General features: G+C 32.6%; 1 protein-coding gene across 1 annotated transcript; it reads right to left on the reverse strand.

The window, feature by feature from the left end:
• Positions 1-14,232: 14,232 nt before the first annotated feature.
• On the reverse strand, positions 14,233-20,670 carry EMB2742 (CTP synthase family protein). The gene is made up of 22 exons (XM_007022727.3): positions 20,501-20,670; positions 20,174-20,318; positions 19,877-19,956; positions 19,665-19,751; positions 19,529-19,579; positions 19,318-19,435; positions 19,184-19,240; positions 19,012-19,076; positions 18,762-18,845; positions 18,603-18,653; positions 18,454-18,516; positions 18,277-18,323; positions 18,008-18,077; positions 17,854-17,916; positions 16,887-16,976; positions 16,702-16,740; positions 16,350-16,577; positions 16,176-16,261; positions 16,008-16,056; positions 15,821-15,901; positions 15,591-15,684; positions 14,233-14,854 (listed from the first exon to the last, which is right to left on the reverse strand). Exons 2-22 carry the CDS (start codon positions 20,289-20,291, stop codon positions 14,664-14,666), a joined length of 1,812 nt encoding a protein of 603 aa, XP_007022789.2. The 5' UTR covers positions 20,292-20,318; positions 20,501-20,670; the 3' UTR covers positions 14,233-14,663.
• Between the last annotated feature and the right edge of the window lie 3,955 nt (positions 20,671-24,625).

The following is a 24,625-nucleotide window of genomic DNA, read 5'->3' on the forward strand; positions in this document are numbered from 1 at the left end:
TTTTCACAGACACAGTAGAGGTCCCCAAGATTTAAGAGATCTGCGATGACTATTTCTGGGAAGAGTTTCAGAGGTTCTGATAGATGCAGAAATTGTGGGAATTATCATGTAGGGCTGTGTAGGGGGCCTGCACGATGTTTTCATTGTGGTTAGCCAGGTCATATTAGGAGTACTTGCCCACAGTTAAGACGGGTTACGGTAGTTGCCCCATCTCCACTAGCTCGTACGGATATGCAGAGGAGAGATTTCTTTAAATTACAACCGAGACAGGGATGATTTTGACATACCACCAAGGGTAGGTTAAATATGTGGAACTTAGTGTACTAATAAAGTGCATATGATAGAAAGCTAGTTTGTAAGTTGTAGTTTTCATAAGCATGAAATATATAAAGATTATCAATATATAGACATACACTTGGAGTTGTAATTTACAAGTTTGGAGTATTTAAGATGTAATTAAATGGAATTAGCATTAGTTAAGGTATGTAAATCTTTTAATTAATTTCTGTGGAGTATGCATGATAGCAAAATGGAGGAACATAATGCCGTGATACTATATGGTGAAGTTACTATACAATATGGAAAGAGTATTCTCAAGTGGGATTTATTGATTGATGATAAGTTATATGCAATCTGAGATACATGTAGCTATGAATAAATTTGGAGATTTTTGTTTAAGCAAACTCGTACTAAATGTTATGGTAAAGATATATGAATGTTAGTGGCAAAATAAACACGTTGAGTCAATGTTCTGATCACGCACTTGTGATAGAAAGTTAAGATAAATCTTTGAGGCATCAATAGGATTATAAAGCATACACGCATAATAGATTATAATTCAATGGAGATGACATTGTGATGCAATGATATAAAGTACAAGGAAACTCAAGCATATGGTTGGAAATGATATGAATGATATGAAGTTATACGCAAGTATAATAAGAAGGTTGACATGCACTATAAGAATTATTATATTGAAACTAGGATTGGGATGCGGATGAATAAAGGGTGAATGTAGTCCAAGGCATGTGAACACATGGATCCCTATACATAACGAGAGATGTTGACATTTGAAAATGCATGTACACATGTATATATGAAATTGATAATTTGACTAACTAAAGTGAAGAATTGTTCTCAGTAATTAGGAGATTTTGAAATAATGCCCAGATAAGGTCAGTGAGCTAAAGTGTTATCGGGCATGCAATAAACAATTAAAGTTATAAATGACTTTGAAGGTAAACCTTGGATTGTTTAAGTTCTTAATAAAACTCTATTAAAGGAAGGGTATGGACCTATATAAGATGAATGAATCAAGGTTGAGAAATTTAGCATGGAGCAAATTAATAAAATGATGATTAAGTATACATAAGTAAGTATAATATGTGATCGAAATCGATATAATTGAGATGAAGTTATGGTTCAAATTTAATCAAGGTGATAAAGGTATGCTTAGTGACTCGATATAAGAAATCATGATTGTGAAAGGTATTGCTGATCTGGCTTCAAAGGATGATAATTGCCATAAATAAAGCATTTAATTGAACTAAAGGTGAACAGGGTAAATAAATTGAATGTCCCTATAAAAGGAAAAAGGAATAGGATCATAGAAGGAGATTGATAACGCAACATCGACGTGAATTCGATGACGAATTCTATTTAAGTGGGGGAGATTGAAATGCCCCATACTTTGATATGGTGATAAATTAAGTTGGTCGGATGCAAATTGAAGCATAATAAGGAACTTTGGGAACCAAAGAGACAAGATAAAATTTTTAGAATAAAATAATATTAAAATATTAATATTTAGTCGGATGTCGAAATCAGTCATGAAGAAAGATCATATGGTTGATCCAAGTGGGGGAAAAGATGTCAAGCCTGACTTTGTAAAATATTTGTCATATCATACATGTGATGGATAGCATGTTTGCATGCTAAGAGAGTCTCGAAAAATTTACAAAAGTCGGTATTGTACCTAGAGGTACAACAAAGTTGATTTAAGCCTCGAACTAGATCAAATAGAGATTTTAGGGTGAAATTGAAAATTTTACAGTCCAGGAATGATTTAAAATGGTGATTTGGAGTTCGATGATTAATTTAGAGTCAAACTGAAAATTTCACTATCTAGGGGTAAAATGGTAATTTTGCCACTTGAGGACAAAATGGGAATTTTTTTAAAGATTTTGATCATATTTGACTTATTGGAGTATGATTTGAGGTTGAGAAGTGAAAAATGGTGATCCTAGTATTTTTCGGAGTATAAGGGTAAAATTATAATTTTGTCGCCCCAGGGGCAAAATTGTAATTTTTCACCACCAAAACACTTGTCCAGCACATGGATTTTACCCAATTTTATCATAGATAATTGAAGGAATTTATATGGTGGAGAGAGAAAGCTTAATAGTTAAGAAATAAAAATGGACCAATGAAATGGTGACACATGGCATATTTATAACCATTAAATATTTAGCTTTAAAATTAACACAAAATCAGCCCATTTCTCATTCATATGGCCGGCCAAAGAAGAACAAAGGAGGAAAGGAAAAAAAACAAGAACCCTAGGTGGGAAAATTGAAGAAAAAGTGTGGGATTTCAAGGGATTAAGCTAATAAAGGTAAAATTTCTTGATTTTGACTTGTGATTTACACTATCCATGCTTTCTTTTTCATTTTTCATGGTTAGATTTCATGTTTTCATGGTGAATTCATGGCTGGTTGGAATGGGTATGGAGAGAGAATGAAGTTCGATTGATTTGATTTCTAAGTTATGTTAGTGTTTTTAGTTTATTTATCATGTCTAGAAACAAACCAACAAGAAAAATTCATTTTCTCCCATTACCCATCATTGGCCGAATTTTCTAGGGAGGATATTGTGGTTGAAATTGATGATATTTTATGATATTTTGGTGATATTTGATGTTTGGTGAGGCTAGAAATTAAATGGGAAATTTTGGTGTGAAAATCTTAATTTTTGCTTAACGTATAGACATGTGTGATTATTGACCCGAGACTGATAAATTGAATCTGAATTCACAATCACTGAGGTAATTTAGGTAAAATTAGAGTGTAGAAAGTGAAAAGAATTGATTTGGAGTTAAATTGGAGATTTTTGCCGATTAAGCCGAGTATAGTGTGACTTAGGTCGAATATCACATTTAAGTGATTAATCAAACATTTTGCATCCCATCGCATGCATTCATTTAGATTTAGAGAGCCTAAAATAGTTTATGATAAATTGACACAATTTATTGAAATTCGTGTCACGTATGATATATAGGTGGTGAGCCCTCTAACAAGGGTAAAGAGATTATGCCCGAAGACCGGGAATAAGAGTATATCAAACTCCTAGTACTATGAGTAACCTTATTATCATTTTAATTATCTAAAGTATATTTTAATTCGGTTTTGGTGAAATTTTATGAAAATAAGATAAATGGCAAATTTTAGGTTTTATAAACAAAAATGAGTTTAAATAAAAAGATTTTATAAATTTTTTTGGAAATTGAATGATGATTTTGAAAATAGAGTAATTGGAGACCATGATATGTTGTAAATTTAAGATTGAATTAATGGCTTTTGTTATTGTGTTGGCATGATTGGCTGGGCTGTGTTTGATGAATTGTATGAATTGTTTTATTTTACCCTTGCAGGCTGGGTAGTAATATATTAGCCCTGTCATGCTGTCAAAATTTTATTGTATGGTGGGTTTAGCTTACTGCAGTAGGCGGGTTTCCGTGGACTAGCCTATTAAAGGGGCACGATAAACCCCATTATATTTTACCTCGATTGGAGAGGCGAGTAGGGTAACTCCCGAGGTATGATTTTAAAGTTCACTTCACGTCAAACCACCACGTGAAGGTGAGCTCGGCCAACGCCAAGGACCGGCTATATTTTCAAAATGAAAACAAGTTTTATGCGTATATGACTTTCTAATAGCCTTGGCGGACTCAGTTGGGATAGCCCTCGGCCAAGGTATCCTAGATAACTGAGTATGATAATAATTTTTGGCATGAGCCAAGCTTTTTAAGAAATTCATAAGCCATACTAATTACTTGATTTAAATAAATTGATTTCATTTGGTTGAAATAAGTTGAAAAATGATAAATTACAGTTTGATGAAATGTTTTAATAGTCTCCTTTTACTCGCCTTTACATATTTTAAATGATATTTGTTTACTCACTGTGATTTTATAATCTCACCACCCTCCTTTCCACTCATTTCAGGCATCAGGATAGTTGGTAAATAGCTCATTTCATCGAGGACTACAATTGGATTGGCATCCTCAAAATATGTAGGCTCAATTCTTTTGACACTTTCAATCGTTAGTGGGCCCACGTGTCACTGCAAATTTAATTTTATACTTTGGTTATCTATATTACAATATATATGAATTTATTTTACTTTTTCACTGTAAAAAATTATTTACGCAGTGTTCTAAAAATATTGTTTTATGAAAAAATTGAATATTTTATTCTATATCTTTATTATATTCAAATAGTTATAATTTCATTTTAAATGAAAGTTCTAGACATTTAAATTTATTTTTGATTATGAATTATGTGTTTTATACTTGCATACTACATTTTTAACTGGTTTCGAAACTTTTGAGGAAAAATAAGCAAAATGTCCTTGTGAGACAGAAATCATTTTTTTTATTGATTTCAGTTGGAAATAGCTTAAATTCTTTTAGAACATGATATTTGGTAATGGTTGCTCACCGCGAAAAAGAGAAATTGATATTAAAGCCTTACGGGATTCCAGTTGGTAATCTGGGTAATGAGTGTCGATCGGGACAACGCGACGGTTGTCACGGGCTCGATGGGAGTTTCGGGTCGTGACACTGTAAATCATAAAGAAATAATTAATAAAAGCAAAAGACTTTATGGTGGCATTTGGTACTTTATAATGCAATGTGATTTTAGGTAATATGATTGCAAGAAAAATAATATTACAGTGTTTGATATACAAGCAAAATAATGATTAAAATGTAAGGAAGATAACATTACAACGTTTGATTTACAAATACTTTGTTGGGAATATAATATTAATTTTCAAAATTACCCATATTTATTAAAATATAAGTTTAATATACTTGTATTTTTTATTATTAATTTTTATATAATATCATCTCTTAAATATATTTTTAATGTCATATATTTTATTTTTATTTCTTATTGTAATCTTTTATTTTTTTATTTTTTTAATATAATTTTTTATATTATATATTTTATTGTAATTTCTTTTACCTTATTATATAAATTTTAATTTCTTATATATATATATATATTTTTTATTTTTATATTATATATTTTATTTTAATTATAACGTTACAAAATCTTTTAACAAGGTAATAAAGTTGAAGGGTAAAAGTGTCTTTAAGAATATTGTAGAGTGCAATGTAATGTGATTGCATTGGTTTTGAACTGCAATTACATTACATCCCTTGGTTATAATGTGATTGCATTGCAATCTTACATTGTAGTGCTCTGTTGCAAAATAAACACTGCAATGTAATTTAATTGGGCACATTGCAGGGAATGTGCTCTCACTTTCCTCTTACCAAACGCTACCTATATGTAACATATGGCAATTGGCACCCTAAAGGTCCTCTTCTCAAAAAATATGGCACGAGACCTATCTATTAGTTTTCTATTAAAGAAAAGTAAATGTATAGGTACTATTGATCTGTATTGACCTCCACCTACATCAGAAGAGCTATCGAATCTCGAAAACGTAAATTAATAAAATTTATTAATCAGATTTTTTTGTTATAATTTTTACTAATCAATCTTTTCATATCATATGTCTTATGGGTTTTATAAATAAATAATTTTTACTATCACAATCAATCTACACTACAAAGAAAGGGCATTATTGATGAAAAATTTTATTGGTAATAGTTAAGTTTTTGTTGGTAAGTTATAATACCAATGAAATTTTCGACTGGTATTCAGTCAAAAATACTGTAGTCGATAATAGCAAATTCGTCAGTGACGGAATATTCCGTCGGTAACATACCGATTGAATTTCCCATCAACAAAAGCTTGAATCCGTCAACAGATTCATGGTAGGTAATGGGGAAACTCCGTTGGTAAATTCCATTAGTGTTTTACAGATAGATTAAGGTCCATCAATATTTTTTGACGAAACTGTCAACGAAAAGTCGACGAACTTGGCTTTGAAGCTTACAATTAGATCCGTCAGCAATGATGGTAATTCTATCAGTAATTCTATCGGTATTTTTTATGAACTCCATCAGTAACTAATCAATTTTGCCGTTAATGGATGAATTCCATCAGTAATACCTACAAAACAGGTATTTTTTATTTTGTGGGAATTAAAATTTGTTTGGTTCCTAATAAAATAATTATACGATGTTGTTATTAATAAAGTAAACAATAGCAAACATATACATGTATATAATATGAAAATATAATACAAATCGTAACTAATAGGAAAAAATCCAATGTAAAAATCTGATAATAATCCATTGTAACCATCCAATGTGAACATCTAAAGCTCACTGAAGAGGTGGGGGTCCCTGTTGCTGCTATTGTGGTGGAGGTGGCGGACGTAATTGCTTTCTGTGATAAGGAAGACTCGGGGGCATCTGAAGGCAACCTCCTTGCAATTAAGACCTCAATCAAGTTATTAAGTCTATCCATCAGCGTTATTAAGGTATCAATGTTTTTAAGCAATAGCTGATATCTCTTGATCTTAGGCATAGGTGGCAAAAGAGCTTTTGTAGCCTCGGAACCACAAACAAACTCCAATGTCGCAATTGGAGCTAGAAGTCTCGAAGTGGGACTCTGGTGCCAAATTCATAGACATGGATTCGAGTATTGTCGGGCCCTCTAATGGCCTCAATCCATGCCTCAAGATAAAACGCCAACTAAGTCAACTGATACCCTTTGGCTACTTGTGAGTGCATTTGAAGAACTCGTAGAACGTCACCTGGCTCTACTTTTCCATTTCTTGTAATCATAAGAAAGAGAATAGGAATAGAAAAACATCATTTCATGGTATCACAATCATTAACAACATAAAAAATTGTATTATTAAAGTGAATGATTTTTGTAGCATTAAAATAATACCACGTACCATCCTCTTTTAGTGTAGAGCGAAAGGCAAAGAACTGTCCGTATGTTTTGCAACATTGTTGTCCTTCTTTGTCAAGCGATTTTCTTTGGCCTTGATTTAGCATGACTACCACTCAGGTGTGGACCATATGTTATCAAATAGTTGGTCCGTACCTTAATACTGATCCAAGGTTGCAACTTACCCTTCGTCAATAGGATATCGACATCGAGTCCACCCACGTCCATCTTGGCCTTATTGCGCTCATCTGTTAACAGATCCTTGACGTAGTCCTTGAAAATCTTCTCCCATATGGACCGAACCTCCGTCGTGTTAGCTTTATTAGCTTTAAAATGACTATAGTTTTGAAATGACAAAAATGATCAAAATTGCTTGAATGATCTCTGAACTTGTTTGAGTGATCCCTGAACTTGTTGAAGTGATTTTTGAACTTGTTTGATTGATTTTTAAAGTTGTTTGAATGAGTTTTTGAATTTAATTTATTAATCTTAAAAACTTCCATACATTTGCTTTTGAAGTGCCTAAATGTTTCCATGTGAAAAATGATCAAGATGACTTGAATGATCTTTGAACTTGTTTGAATTATTTTTGAAGTTTTTTTAATGAGTTTTTAAACTTGTTTGAATAGATTATGAACTTTTTTAAATAAGTCGTGAAGATCCTAAGTTTTTCCACATGAATCAAAATTCCTTTAATGGGTTTTCAAAGAGGATTTTGTCTTCTATCTATCCATAGATGGTTTTCATTTGTCCATAGGTGTTTTTCAATATATCAATAGAAGTTCCTCATCTATTAATAGATTTGGTTCTGCTTGGTATTTGCCAATAGATACACACAACTATTGATAGACAGTAATCGTTGGACATGAAATTCAAAAGTAAAACAACAAGTTTCTCCATCAAACTTTCTCTAATGACTCCAAAGCTTTTCCAATTATAAAAAGGATTTCTCCAACACATTTTAAAGGTTAGAAGAGTGGAGAAAAACATCATTTGATCAAGAATGAAATCATATGAAGAAAAAGAAGAAAAAGAAAGAGAAACAAGCTAAAACAATCAAATTCAATTCTTCCACCAAGCTTTTAAACTTTCTTGTGCTATAATTTCTTTGTGCCTTCATTCCCATCTTTTGCAATCATCTTTATTACTATCATACACTTCCAATTTTGTACGTACTTAGCAAAATTCACCTTTTAGAGGCAACCTTGCTATTCAAAATTGTTAAAGAGCATAAAGGTTAGACGTTAGCCTAAGAAAAAGGTAAAAAGGTTGTGCTTGATCCATAAAAGGCACTGTATTGTGAAAGTTGTGCTTGATCCTTTGAAAAGGCATTGTAAAGGTTGTGCTTGAGCCTTGAAAAAATAGTCGTTAATAGTGGATTTAAACTCCTTAGTAGGCACCTATAGAGAGAGCTAAACCTCTATAAATTCTTTGTGTCTTTTCTCTTTATTTTTGACTCTTTGAATTTATGCATTTACATTAAGATGTTTATCAAATTTGTTTTAAATAGTCAATCCTTTAATTTACTCTTCAAATTATTTTTAACACACTTTGATATACTTGTGCAATTTATTTACTTTCAAGAGTTTTGAAAATTTGTTCTTAACTTGCCTTTTCTTTAATTTACTTTTCCAATTACTTTTGACACACTCTAATAGAAAAACAAGTTTGTTTTTAGCTTGCCTTGATTGGAAGCTTGTGAAAGTTTTACACTGTGCATTGTACCTTGAAAAGTTTGTCAAATTTAGTTTTCATATTTTTTATTCACAAACTTATTCATAAATTTACTTTTAGCACAATTTGATTGAAAAACACAATTTGAGAAAATTGTTTTTTAAATTGTCTTCATTGGAAAAAGTTTTTAGATTGCCTTCATTAAAAGTTTAATTTGTTGGAAAGATATAAATCCAATTCACCCCCTCTTGGATATTTCTCATTATTATTGAGCTAACATTCTAAACAATTGATATTAGTGCTTGGTCTCAATTTTATAGGTCTAAATGCCTTTATGTAATCCTTGTTAGCTCAAAGACATGGCCATGAACTTTATTACAACAATTCTTAGTGAAGGGCAATCACTTGTGGAGCCTCCTCTATTTAAGGTGAGAACTACATTTATTGGAAGAAAAGAATGAAGAACTTTGTTCTAGCCAGTGATTATGAAGTTTGGAGGACAATTATTGATGGTCCATATAAGCCAACCAAGGAAGAAAAAGAATGGGATACAAGTAACATGAATATGATACAACTCAATGCTAAGGCTATACATACTCTTTTTCCTACACTTGATGACAAAGATTACAAGAGAGTTTCCAAGTGTGAAAGTACCAAAGAGATTTGGCAAAAATTAGAAGAGTTGAATGAAGAAACAAAGAAGGAAGAAGAATTGGAAGAGAATCTTTGTGAAAGTTTGTAAAACCATAAATTTCCAAATAAATTTGGCGCATGAAGAAGTCAAGCCAATGACTAGAAATTTGGCATTTCTTGGGAGGCAACCCAAGTTTTTGAGCCTTAAATTCTTTCTTTGAATTTATTTTTATTTTTATTTTATTCATTTATTTATTTCTGTATTAATAACTTTTATTTTCTTTTATAGGTTCTTTAAAGAAAACAGCACTGTGATGCCACAAACCCAAGGTTGCAATGCCGAAATGATGTCCCCCATACAAAAAATAAAGAGTTTGGTGCCAAAACTCCAAGGCCACAGGATGAAAAGCAAGCTCAAATGCCTTTAAATGGTTGAATAATAAAATGAGTACAAATAGAGTATGAAGTCACTTGAAAGAATAAAGAAGTTTAAGGCTCAAGGAGCTCAATGAAAAAGCTCTTTGATTTTGAGAGTGATTTTTGGAGAAATCTTAAGTTAGAGGTTTCACTTTGGCTTAAAGACGACGCTCTTCGTGTTCTCTCTCTTGGAAAACATGCAGACCTCTATTTATAGGTAAGTGTCCTAAAATAGCGATTTGGGGACTAATGCTTCAAAAAGTAGCCATTAAACATGTCTTTTTCTAGCTTGTTTGACTTGAGGTCTCGATACCTTCGAAGCATGTGTCAATACCTTGTTGCTTGCGTCAACTAAAGTCTCGATATCTCTCTTTCATGTCTCGAAACCTTGCTCATCCTTGGCATTCACAAACTGAAAGATGTCTCAATACATTGCAGCCAAGTCTGATACATTTGATGTTACTCTGTAAAATTTCCAGTCTGGAAAGAATGTCTTGATACTTTAAAGGTAGGTCTCGATACCTCAGCACATGCTCTCTGAAAATTAAGTCTAGTGATGATGTCTTGATACTTGTCACTCAGGTCTCGATACATTAAGACTTGTTTTCTTGAAATTGAAGTCTAAAGGTGAAGTCTTGATACCTTGAAGACAAGTCTTCATACATTGGCACTTGCCTTCTAGAATTTTGGACTTTTGAGATGCTATCTTGATACTTAAAGGCCATGTCTCGATACATCAGCTCTTGCCTTTTGGAATTTGGGGCTACAAAGGTGATGTCTCGATACTTTTGAGGAATGTCTCAAGACTTCAACTTCCTGAGGCTAATTTTATGGCATTTTAAGCTTGATGTCTCAATACGTACATAAAATGTCTTGATACCTGAGTGTTGTGAGACAATTTCTAAGGCATGTTGAGCTTCAAATACTTAGCCATTTTTCCTTGTAAACGCTTAAGGGGTTTTTTGATGTTCAAATACACTTTAAAACTTATATTTTGATCATTTGATTTTGTCATGTCAAAATAAGATCAATTGTAAAGCTAACAAGATGATTATGGATGTAAACCTATATAAGTGTGTATGAATGGTTTAAATTTTCATGATATTTTTGAAATAGGACTTGTGAGCTCTGCCTTTCTCTGTTTTGGTGCGGGGTTGTAAATTTTTTTTCTTATCTTACCCCCCCTTGAATGTGACTCAAGGTTTCTTCATAATTATGAAATTGTTATATAGTTTATAAGATAGAAATTAAGAAATATTTTTATGTAAAAATGACAAATTATGCATTATAGCTGCTCAAATGTTAAAAAGAGCCATTATAGTTTGACTCAATCTTTCAAGGAACAGTCTTCTCATGTAATTAATATCCCTTCATCTATTAATATTCCAGTAAGACATTGAACATGGCTTAATATCTACTCTATGTTGTATATGCCTTATTGGCAATTGTTATTTGTAATCAACTCCTGTCTTGGTCTAGGACTCGTTTGAGTTATTACTTATCAAGATGTAATTGGGATATTCTCCTTAGTATCATTTAAGAAAATGAATCTTCTACGATCATTCACTAGCATTCATGTACTTCATGCTATACCCAATATACATCCTTCATGAACATGCTTGGTTATGACCACTAAAGACAATATCAAAGTAGAGCACTTCATTCATAAAGCAACTTAATGATCTTAAGTCTAAGTACCACTTACACACCTGTCACATGAGATTTTATTCTGCTAACACTTGAGTAAATTACCATATGGAATTCTAAGTGTAGATTATATTCAGTAACTTGTTCATACAACAAACACCCACATGTTAATTCTAATATCCTCGTACTTCAATTTGTAAAATTGATTGCTTACTTTACAAGCTAGGAACATAATCATGTGCCAATCTCTCGGCTTTGTCAATGTCTAATCTCGATAAAATATCAACTAGAAACAATTTTAGGAAAAATAGTTTGATATAATAAGAATCTCACAATTATAATACTTTATAATTTCCTTTGCAACGTATATCTTATTCCACGTAACCTTATTAGCTTATAATAACATTATAAACTTAGTATGTATATTTGATGCATTAACAATGTATAATTTCTATACACTGTTAGGGCATAAGATCATGCCACCTCATTAAAAAATAAATTCAAAATTTTAAGGAACTTAAAAATAAATATTATTAATTTTAAAAAAAATTAAAAAAAAAAAAGATAAACAATTATTTATCTCTCTAACTCTCTGTTATTCAATCTCTTCCACTTCTTCCCTTAACAACAATAGATTCAAAATCCTAAATTCCTTTTTTTTTTTTGAAAAGTAAAATCCTAAATTATTAATTTCGATTCTTGAAAGTAATATTTATTGTACTCTTGTTCATAATTTAATTCTTAATATTTATTTCATTCTTCTATTTGAAATTATTTTAAAAATAATGGTAATAGATAATGAGGTAAAATATTTTATTTGTTCAACAATGGCTGACTTGCCTTGAAGTAAGTTGAATGAAATGAAGAAAGCAATTGGAAAGGGTGGAAAGCAAAACATCAACTTTAAAGAAATATAATTACCTTTTGAGAATATAAATGCAACAGGTCCCAAGCTATAGCACATAAAAAATCTATAGAACTAAGGCTTTCTTTCAATACCCAGCAAGTCCACATATTCCAAGTTTGTTAGAGATTAAACGGGATGAAACAAAAATCTACCCAACACAACCTTCCTTTAAATCAATGAACAGATGAAGCCAAAAAATCAACCCTAAACAAAAATATGTAAACAAAAATCCATTTTTCTTCTTTACAACATGAGTCCCACCAGATTATCATATTGAAACTTCATAATAATGTATTCACAGTGTGAGTTTCAAAAGTGTTCGAAAAGCCTCTTTGGTTAATCAAATAAAAGTGATAAATAAACAATCATAATATATAGAAAATAGTTAAGTAAAAAGAAGATTGAAATAAATATTAATTTTAAGAATCAAAATTAAGACTTTAGAGTTTTGAAATTATAACTTGAGAAGAAGAGATTGGGTGAGATTGAGATGGAGAAAGAGCAAAAAAATATTTTTTAAATAATAATATTTATTTTTAAGTGCCTTAAAGTTTTAAATTTATTTTTTAGTGAGGTGGCACCATTTAATGTTTTGGCAGTGTATGAGATATATACACTATCAGTGCATCAAATATAAATCCATAAACATAATGAAAATATCAAATTTAATTCATTTTTTTCTTACAGTTGTTAAAGATTTTAGCCAAATAACGCTTAACTGCTCGATCCATGAATAGGTAGAGAGTGATCGTGCATTCTTAACTCTATTAAGCACAATGTATGAATCGATATGCATAGCTATATATAGCTGATTGTAGAGGTTTTTCTAGTAAGGAGAAGTAACGTATTGCAACAAGTAAATTGGAACGCACTAAAAGTAGCAAAGAGGAAAATTGGAGTAAACCTTGAAGTGTAAGTGCTTTTGTGACACATGGTGAGGAATAAGAAATCAAGGAGTAGATGAAGAAAGTAATGGAGCACGACGGATAAAAAAAGCTAAGTAAAGAGAATATTTAAAAGAGCTTAGAGAGAGTTTCAATATTAACCTTTGATGATTTTCTGATGCCTCTCAAAGTTTCAAACTCTCATATTTATACAAAAATAAAAATACTTTTTTAAGAGTAGTTGGTAGAAAGAGAGCAATTTTAAAAAAACACGTTCTATATGGAAGCACATGCTTGTTATGAGAAGAGCACATTCACTATAAAAAAAAGTACCTTAAAGAATGGCTTTGTAGACATTATGAGAAAAGCAATAATTGGATAGTGTTTTTAGAAAAACTTTTATAGAAGAATATACTTACTACAAAAAGAAAGCGTGATTGATAGTATGCATAAATTTTGAGTAGTGAAATAATAACACTTAATAATGTGCCACATGTACTCTTAAAAAGAAAGAAAGGATAAAACACGTACACTTGAAAGAAACGTTAAGAGGAAATCTATATGATCCACTAAATTTGACTGTCTAGAACATCCCAAACATGAAAATAACTCGTAAATCCTACCACTTGTCTTGAGTTATTTTCACTTCCCAAGTGAGTTTTTCCACGCTTGTTTTTATTTTATAACACAATACTTGAAAAAATAATAATTCACTAAAATTGAACACCTACCCTAATTAAATAAAAGTAAGACAATACTTAAAAAACTAATAATTCACTAAAATTGAACATCTACCCTGATTAAATAAAAGCTAATTAGATACAACTGCAAGCTTGAGCGGCTAAGCACATAAGTAATCAAGCATGCCATGTCTTGTCATGAAAATGGAATAGAAATCATCAAATGCATTTCAAAAGTAAATCAGTTGGGAAATAAAAAGACGGGAATAAATCATCGACAAGCAAAAGTTGAGTTTCTTTAATCTATGCATCATGTCAGTGCAAACATGATGGCTTTGTATAGTGGAAGCGGACTGCTAGGTCTTCAATTGTTCATAGGACATTCTCTTCTCACAATAGAATATATAGCCAAAAACCTAAGAGTAAAAAGCGGGTGCTTAGTTCAACTTTGACGGTTGCTACCTTCTACACCTCTTGCCCATGTTCCCTAATGTCCTAGATAAACTACCAGTATCATTTTAACACTCAACAAGCAACTTCTTCCTGAAAAGGAAGTCCCTCGGAGCGCTAAAATCCTACCCTTACACAACCACTGTACAAACAGAATCGAGATCTATCAAAAGCTCTTGGAGAAACTTAAACCCATAACATAAAGTGTTTTCCATCAAAAAGCTCTTCGAGGAACATAAACCCATAATCAGAACAGTTCTATCACATAGCTTCCTTAATGGTGCACACCGTTGCCATTGCTGTACACACCATTTAATGAACCATTCGAAGACTTGAAATAGTTCCCATTTTGCTGGGCCTTAATAGTTGCTTTTCCATTACTTATCCCGTTTGCCATCGGTTTGCTCAACTGACCAAAATTGTGTAGAAGTGAATCCAACTGCCCGCATGATGCTGAAATGAGACCTGGAGATTTGACAAAAATATACGTGTATAATATACTGAACTTGATTTTCACAGTTCAACAGATAATTTTAGTTGTAACTTCATGAAATAAAGATATAATCATGAGACACAGCAATATATTGCTGAGCATAAGTAAAAGCAATATTCCTACATGCTAGAGAAGTGCAATTTTCACAACCGAACAATTCCCAAAGACATGGTTCATCAGATAGTATAATCTTGTATACAATAAAGTCAAGACAAAGATAGTCATGATTCAAGATAGTCCCAATTATGTACATGATCTATATTGCCAAGAGTGTGACTATAATGCACCAGGGAGAGAAAACTCCAGGTTGCAGATTCCAAGGCAGCTGATATAAAAATATTTGCTGCTTCAGCATTCTAAATGGGCTCAGTTATGGCAACTGCCCAGTATGTTATGTTGCCAAAATATGGTGGAAATTTACAGTTCAATTTTTTTTTTTTTTTTGCATTGAATAAGAATTAAGAGCAACAAGAAGAACAACAACAATGGGCCTTCTATTTTTGCACATAATAAAATGAGCAATATTCTTATATGCAGTAGCCTCTATAATTTAGCTTAAACTGTTGCAATGACTTCTGAAAAAAAATGCATCATTACCAAGTAGAGGCATAACACCTGTAAGGACCCAAATACTTTGAATAGCAAGCAATTATGCTGCAACCCATACAAAACCTTACACCAGATATGAACAAAATTATGGATAAATACCTAAGAAAACTGCAGAAGGTTTTCCTGGCCTGGATTTGAATTCAGGATGAAACTGAACACCAATAAAGTATGGATGGCTTGGTAGTTCAACAATCTGTGCAGCCAACATACAAATGCTCATAACCAGCAGGACTAAATACATTATATAGAAGTACAATCAGCACAAAAGCTAAGCATAAAAAGTCTGGGTTTTGATAGAGATATGCTGTGCTGCTTTTGTATGTACTTACCTCCATCCTCCTACCACTTTCATCTCTTCCAACAAATGACAGACCTGCTGCTTCAAATTGAGATATCATATCAGGATTGACCTACAAAGAATGAGCCACAATCTTTAAGAACTTGAAAATAAAGTAATAAACCATCTTCCCCCTCACTTATAGCCTCCCATTCTCCTATGCATGAGTAGACTATTACCTCATATCTATGCCGATGCCGCTCATCAACAAAGTTTGCATTGCCATACCTAGAATAAAAACAACTATTAAAAAAAATGATGCATAGAATATGAGTACTCTAAATAATTTCAAGAAGTATGTAACATCTTATATAAAGCATGCAAGTTTAACAAAGCCATGGTCTCACAACTTCGCAGATTTGCAGTCAGGAACCTTGAAGTAAGTCCTCCTTGATCCCAGACGCATGGTCCCTCCCATATGAGTTTTTGAACCCTATGAAATAAAACAGTACACATCTCTTCACTGAATGGGACTAGAAAGGCAAATTTTTTTTTGTCAAAAATGATATAAACTTACATACCTCTGGCATAAATATGACACAAGGATTTGATGTTTCAGGATCAAATTCTGTACTGTTCGCATTATGCAAACCTAGAACCGAACGTGCATACTCAATGACAGCTATCTGCATCCCAAGGCAGATGCCCAAGAAAGGAACTTTTCTTTCACGAGCATACTTCGCAGCGAGAATCTTCCCTTGCACTCCCCTATCACCAAAACCTCCAGGAACTAAGATACCATCAGCACCCTGCATTAAGAGTCCATTTAGAGGATCTTTGATTAAAATAGCTTTAAATCAAGAGAAAGGGAGAATATATAACCCCAAAAGAAAAAAAGAAATCATTCCAAGGCAATTCATGCAGTGAAAAAACCTTCAAACGGTTCCATGCTGCTTTATAAGCGTCAGGATCCTGCAAGCAGTAAATTAAAGGCATTGTAAGCATATATGTACTACAAGTAAAAGTGGTATGGAAATATTTTCTTAGCAACAAAAATTAATAATAAAAAAAATACTACATGAAAATCAGTGCAGCAAAAATTTACAATCAAAACATACCTCTTTAGCCGTAATATCTTCAAGATGACCTGCTTCAACCCACTCCACAACAAGCTTCTTGCGGCAGCCAACAGATGCATGCAAAAGTGCCTATAACAACAAACCTAAAATATTAGAAACCATTTGTATTGCATGCCTATTATCCTTCTACCTTTAGATCCTCTTTGGCCTGACTAAAGCTTCAGTAGGAATTGCTACTAGACTAGAGCCACTCTAAAACTGCTATAAAGAGAAGCTAAGATAGCATTTGGCAAACTTTTTTTTTTTTTTTTTGAAAAGTAGCATTTGGCAAACTTAATGCAAAAGTAGTGTAGAATATAGAAAATTATAACCTCAACTTAATTATATGAGAATATATTTATTTATTTTCAAAATAAATAAAATAAAAGATTTAACCTTATTAAACCAATCATAAGTTTTAAAGTGAAAAAAATAAATAAAATAAAATATCTTTTGTTAATGAGCTATAAAAATATTAAATGAGTCAAATAAAAAATTGAACCAATTAAAAAGATAATTTAAAATAAAATAAATCTCCTTACAATTTTATGGATTATTTATGGGAAAAGTGAATATTAAAAAAAAAACCTATTAAATATTTGTTACCACACATTAGTACTTTTTGATGAAGTTTTGACTTATATGTTCATCTAAAGCCAAAATGAGCTGCCAAAATACACAAAAAATTTTAAATTTTAAAAGCCAAACACCTTACTTCTGCTTTTGCAATAGAAAAGCTCTTTCATAAGCTGAGTCAAACACCCATTTAATATTTAATATAAGGAATCATAAGATGAAAAGAATGTTTCTAGGGGGATGGTGGCTGGGGCTACCTAGTGCACAAATGCCTAACACAATCATAGCCTTCACAGATTGAAATGACTTAGTGAAAGGGGCAGAGATAAAGAATAATAAAAAGAAAAGGTAGAACTTTTTATATATTTTTCAAAACTAACAAAGGTTTTACCTTTAAAACAGAGAGGTAGGAATCTTTAAGCCCAATGTATTTTCCAACCATGGCAATTTTAACCTGCAATGTAAATGACAGCGAAGAGAATTATATTTTTACCATGTACAAATAAATACCAATAACTCATACTTTACTGATGCTTGAGACCCACAGGATCATGAAGCATGTCATAAACTTTGGTCCTAGCAGTCCACTCTGTTAAGTCAGGTTCCCTGGCAATCCTGCAATTCATAGAAGTGTAAATTTACAAGCCAGAAAAACTATAGCCAGATGCTGCAGCAAATAACAAAATATTCTCATCACAGCCAAAACATAGAAAAGAAGACAGGAGTGGGAGATAGATCATGCTATAAATTAAAAAAACAAGAAGAAAAAAATTAAAGTAGGGGGGGGGGGGATGTGAGAGTTCCAAAGGCAAACCCTAGGAGGTTCAGTCCTTTCAAGATTGCTTCGTGTGCCTTTTGATCCTATTCATGATCAGACGAAAATAAACAAATGAATTAGTAAATTTAAAAAAATAAAATAAAAGGAATTTTTACATTCTAGTTTTCTCCAAAGAAGTTAGACAACTATAAACCCAAAAAGAGAACTACTTACTCTTAGTAGTAAAGGAATGTGCCAAATATTCGGAACATCATAGAGAGTGACAATATTTTCTGCCTGGAAATAAGTCATATTGCTTAATAACAGTAATTACTGATTCTAGAAATGCCAGAAGCAGACAAATAGCATTTTTGTTGCATTACCGGCACATGGCAAAATTGAGAGAGTTTTCCCTTGACATTATCATCAAGTGCCTGTTGCAAAAAAAAAGAGTGAGTGATCAAAGAAGAAATGCAAAACCAGCACTGATGCATATGGTCAGAAAGTATTTAATAGCCAAAAGAGAAAATGAGGGGTTAAACCTTTGTACTGCGACAAGCAAGAATATTTGGCGTCAAACCAAGTCCTCTCAATCCCCGAACACTATGCTGGGTAGGCTTTGTTTTCTGTTATTTGAATTGTTAGAATGACAATTAGTAATAATGACTCATCAAGCACAGAAGTTGATTACACACACTAGGCTTCTCTCACTTTCATATACATGGGCTATGATCTACCCTGTACAAGTTATAAAATACTATGCATTAAGAGATACAAAGTTTTTAGGTGTACCTGCTCACCAACAACATTGAGAACGGGCACAAGGCTGACATGAACCAAACAGAAATTGCCAGGGCCTAAGACAAAAAACAATCAAATGGAATGATCATCCCACCAGTAGAAACACTTGTAAGAAAGTTCACACTAATCAATTACATAAGGAAGAAGAACAGAATATTCTCACCTACGCGATATGAGAATTGACCAAGTGCCTCAATAAATGGCATAGACTCAATGTCCCCTGGATCAAAAAACAAGTTGAAACTTAGAAACACAGAAGAAAAAATGCAGCTACACCCAGTGTTGAAGTTAATGTACCTATAGTTCCACCCAATTCAATAACACAAACATCGGCAGGACCTTCCTTTCCATCCACCGGTATCATTGCTGCACGTTCTATCCACTCTTGGATGGCATCTGTAACGTGTGGAACTACCTAGAGTAAAGAAGAGATATAATTAGGAATTTTAGGTGCCATAGTGCATTCTCGCAAGCTTTGTTGGGAATATACTAGAACCTTAAAACAGACCTGGACAGTCTTTCCGAGATAATCTCCCTTTCTCTCCTTGTTGATAACAGACTGTCAAAATCAAAGCCATAGAATTGAAGACAGGCTTTCAACTACGTGAATCTTCATTGAACAGAAGAAAGATACCTGAACAGACCTGATAAATCTTTCCTGTCGTTATATTATTGTCACGCGTTAATTTGATGTCCAGAAAGCGCTCATAATTTCCAAGGTCGAGGTCCACCTTCAAATGCAGAACAAGGTTAATTTACGTTGTGTTGCCTCTTTAGGCACACAAGTTACAGTTCAGAAAGCACATCATGAAGCATGCATGCTTTGATTGGAATAACAAGTAAAGGAGAAAATTACCTCGCCGCCGTCATCAAGGACAAACACCTCCCCATGCTCAAATGGAGACATTGTACCCGCATCAGTGTTGAGGTAAGGATCTGCACATATTGCACAGGTGTTAAACCTTGGAAAGGAAACAATAATCAGGGAGTGAGAAGGAAAAGGGAAGAACAAATAATTGAAATGAGTTTGCAGAAACAATTGGCAATTCAATTCGTGCAAGCAGTAAGCAGAAGCAGGCAAGGATTTTGGACAGTTTAAAGAAGCGAAGATTTGACATTGACAGATTGCATTGCAGATGTCCAGGAAACGAACCAATCTTAATGGAAGTGACACGAAGACCGCATGCTTTAAGGAGAAGACCGATGCTGCTGGCAGTTACCCCTTTCCCCAGGCCGCTGACTACGCCGCCTGTAACCAGCACGTACTTCATGGCTCTGCTTGTCTCTCTGAAGCGCAGCTGAGGAAAACAAAGAGTAAAGAGGGATGAACAAAGGGCGGGAGTTTATAGCAGCAAGAAGGGCTTTGGGGTTGGTCTGATAATACCGAAGCAGCCTCGAACCAAAATCCCAACCACTGTAACCAAACAGTGCCACATGGAAAGCATAAGGAAAGAAGAAGAAGAAAAAACAGAAGACGCACCTCGTTGGCAATGACGGTCTTTACAAAGCCTCCGTCTAAGTCCCCAGAAGGAGAATGTGAAGTGCGAATCCTATCCAAAACCGCAGACGAGAAAGCAAAAGCACCCAACGCCCTCTCTTTGGCTCAATGCTCTTCAACCTCGAGGCGGCGGGGTGAGTCCTTTTTATTTTTAAGGGACAATATATATAAGACGCAGATAACACGCAGCGAGCGAGGCAGGGATGACTATGATGCTCACTTCACCGCTTCCCCCGCATTTTTTCCAATCTCTACTTTTGCTTACTTTTCCAACCCAAATTTTGGTTTATTTTTACTTTTACTTTTACTCCCATTATATATTTCTATATATTTATCAACAGAGTAAACATCTTTTAACTAAAGTCCAACCTTTCCTTTGGAAAAATTACATTTAAATGTACTGAAATTTAAAATAATAAATGGTCTCTCATTTTTCTCGAGATAAATTATTATTACGTCTACGTTACATTGAGTGTAACGAGATATTTTATTTTGAAGATGAAAATACCCTTAATTTTAACAAATGGAAAAACCAAAGTTTGCCCAAGGAGAACTATACATAGTAGCTAAGTAATTCGTACATTATTATACAATCAGAAGTACATAATATTATAATTACTTGGACATCTATGAAATTTTTTAACTTTAATCAATACGTGTGTGGCTAATAAAATAGTTTATAATCTTTTACGCCACATGTTAATAATAAGTACAATGCAATATAATAGATAGTACGCAGTTTAAATTTAATATTTACGTGTTTATTTTAATGTTATGTACATTGTAATTGAATGAGCAATTTCTCATTCGATACAACCTTTGTTCAAAGATACAATTACGATATAAATGGAATTAACTTATCCAAGATAATTCAATTATGCACGTGAATAATTTTTCGCATAGTTAAAATTATAATCAAATTTGACAAAATCAAATTTTTATATAAAAATTTTAATAGTTTAAATTTCGTAAAAAATACCTTGTTTTGTTGCAATGAAAAAAAAAAAGGAATTAGAGATCATAGTCATCTATGACGGATGAGTCGATAATGGATTAAACCTTTTGACAATGGGTTTTTTTTATTGAGTACAAAAAAATTAATTGTTTTTATTGCACCTTTTTCTTGAAGGGTCTTTTTGGTACTTTAAATGATTTTTTTACACTCAATAGTTATTAAATAAATATCATCACACCAAAGTGTAATTCCCTCCCCCTTCTTGTCTTTTCTTTTCTTTCTTCCACGTTCCCACGTTATTTGTCACATCCTTTTTCACTTTGTATTGGTTTAACAGGACACCACTGGTGCGTTTCTAGGGCTTGTGTCTAAAGTTGTTGGGTCTTACGCTTATATAATACGTGTCACTGAATCAGCATATGAGCCCTTTGATGTTACGGCTCTATTCTTTAAAATTAAAACTTTTTAAAATATCTTTTTTTTCTACCTTAAAATCAAAACTTAAAAATCCAAAATCACGTGTGGAAGAAAACAAATGCCACTCCCACGTGCAGTTGAACTCAAGAATCAAAATATTTTAGATTACTGTTTAACTCTTATGAAATTTAAAAAGAATAGTTTTCATTTATTTCAGAATAAAACTAATATTTTCATAATTTTAAACATAAATTTAAAATAAACAAAAACTAATATATAGTTTTTGAAAGGAAAGCATTTTTTTTGTTAGTATAATGCGTGTGCGTGGGGGGCTGATGACTGAGGGGGAATCTTATTTAAGTCTTGATTGGTAGTTTCTGTAAGAAGGTTTTTTAGACTTTGAAAGAACCAAAATCAAAGATAAGTTAGGTGATTAAGAAGGGAGGGGACAAAGGCAGAGCCAGTGAAATGGACAAAAGATAACTATCTTGTACATCATCCCTTACTTAGGTTACATCTTCCCACCTTTCTTTTCTTAGCCTTATATTGTTGACATCTCTCACAACTTAGTCGACTACTGCTTCCTAGATGATTATGTCAACCTTTGTGATTTCATCTAACGTTTGCAACCCTAAAAATCTCCTTAACCACTTTCTGCCTTGGACTTGTCGTTCCTATTGTTGTTGCCACCAACACACCTGCGCTTCGCGGCACCCTATCCGATCTTATCTTATTCGGTAAAATTTGTTTGCTATCTAATTATTTTGTTTTTATTGTTAATATGTCTGTTCGTAAAAGGTGGAATGGTGCTTTTAGTTGGTTTATTTTTCATCGATAGATGTTGATTAGAGGTGTTCCTGGAACGAACAAAGCCACATGGGTTGATACTTCGAAAATTTAAGCGCAAGATTCAACTCGGTTTATCCGTTTGCTATATTTATTATTAAAAATAAATATATTATTAAACTATTAAAAATATTTTTATATTAAATTTTTAATATTATAATATTTTTAAATTGAATCGACTCAGACTTATAAAATATATCCAATTTCGACCCACAGACACTTCAACGCCGGATTTCATTTCTTCAATTTTTGAGAATACTTAATTGAAAACTCAATGTCGGTTGAAGATAGTGGTTACCTCTTTCGTTTAAATTTGTAATATCTTATAAATTTAGTCAGTTTCTTATTTTTTAAGAAAAATGACGTTTCTTCTTTTTATTGCAAAGGGAATTAAAAATGTCTAATTGAAAATTAATAACGAGTTTGTAGATAAGATGTTTTAATGAATTAAAATAAATATTTAGTTGGTCAAATAAATTTATTTGGTTTAATCCATAAAGAAATGGTTTGGCTTAATTTCATTTGGTTCGGCCTAACACCACACAGCCCAATATTAAGGATTTAGGGTTACCGAAACCCTAAGCAACTCTTATATAAAGGAGTCTTCACAACTCAATGGCCAACCAATTCCAAAGGAGAGGAATCCTAACCTTATTTCGAGTTCTAAGAGTCATTGGTCGTCTTTGCGATTTTATTTGAAGATTTATCCATCTACGCCTCTCGGTGATCAAGCTTTCAGCCATGAAAATCATTCAAACTTTTTCTTGACAACGTAAAGACGTTTTCAAGATATTTTTCAAGTCCTCAAACATCATCACATTAGAGGATTGTTTTCGTCCACAAAAACAACATAAAGAGAACTGTACATATTATTTAATTTAATAAGAATTGAATTCTTCTACTCCAAGTTTTCAAGACAAGAAAAATATAGGTGTACAAATTGAAACATACTTGATTTTGATGTCAACTATGTGGTGTGGATTAAGTCAATTGAGGATAAGTTTATGTGCATAGAGAATGATTTGTACATATATTGTGTGTATTTGAGGACTTATAATGATATGATAAATATGTTTAGTGTATGAAGCCTATACTATGCCATTTTAGGCACATTTTATGGAAGCATGTGATGAATAATAAAATTTGAGGTTTCAATTGTTTTGTCACATTCAAAAGGGAGAAATTGTTAAAATTAAAAGTTTAGTTAAGTCCAAGTTTTGATTTGAGAAGCTATAGTGATCAAAATTGTTTTTAGATGTTCAAACAAGTTGAAACGGTCTTTAAAAAAGTAAAGTGAGAAGAGCTAAGCACCCTAAATTGAAAACAAGCAAAAAGGTTCTTCAACTATTTTCGCATTTGTTGCACTCTCAATTACCTCTAAAGTTTCAGCAACTATAAAATCAAGCTCCCGCAATATTTATAAAGGTTGAAAACTATGAAAACACAACTCTAAGAGAAGATTTCACTTTCGAATCATTAAACACTTCTAGTACTTTTCCTCTTGTATTTAAGTCTTCAAGTTGTACCATCTAAAGTGCATTTATTGCTCATTTTCTTACTCACCAAACATTGTACCCAATTTGACTTTCAACCTTCTCTCGAGGCATTTCAGCTAAATTCTTATCTTTCTATTTCTTAACTTGAGTGGTTATACCTTAACCAACTTGAGTGGTTATATCTTAACTAATTGAAAAGACAGAAGCATTGTAAGGTTGTGCTTAATCCACAAAAGGTATTTTTGTAAACTTTATTGTAATAGTGGATTTTAAATTCTTTAGTGAATCTAAGAGAGGACGTAAGTAAAGAGGTCGAACCTCTAAAAAATCTGTGTTGATTTTCATTTTCATTCCATTTGCTTATTTACACTTGTACTTTTCAAATTCTCTAAC

The sequence above is a fragment of the Theobroma cacao genome, chromosome 7 (assembly GCF_053813885.1).
Source record: "Theobroma cacao isolate CCN51 chromosome 7, ASM5381388v1, whole genome shotgun sequence".
Taxonomy (NCBI): Eukaryota; Viridiplantae; Streptophyta; class Magnoliopsida; order Malvales; family Malvaceae; genus Theobroma; species Theobroma cacao.

What these genes read in the sequence shown, in the direction of transcription:
- EMB2742 (XM_007022727.3), bottom strand. Translation starts at nt 20,291, where the DNA reads ATGAAGTACGTGCTGGTTACAGGCGGCGTAGTCAGCGGCCTGGGGAAA. An exon ending in TCAATGTTGTTGGTGAGCAG is followed by an intron (nt 18,846 to 19,011) that starts GTACACCTAAAA and finishes TTCAAATAACAG; the next exon opens with AAAACAAAGCCTACCCAGCA. An exon ending in GTGTCATATTTATGCCAGAG is followed by an intron (nt 16,262 to 16,349) that starts GTATGTAAGTTT and finishes TTTATTTCATAG; the next exon opens with GGTTCAAAAACTCATATGGG.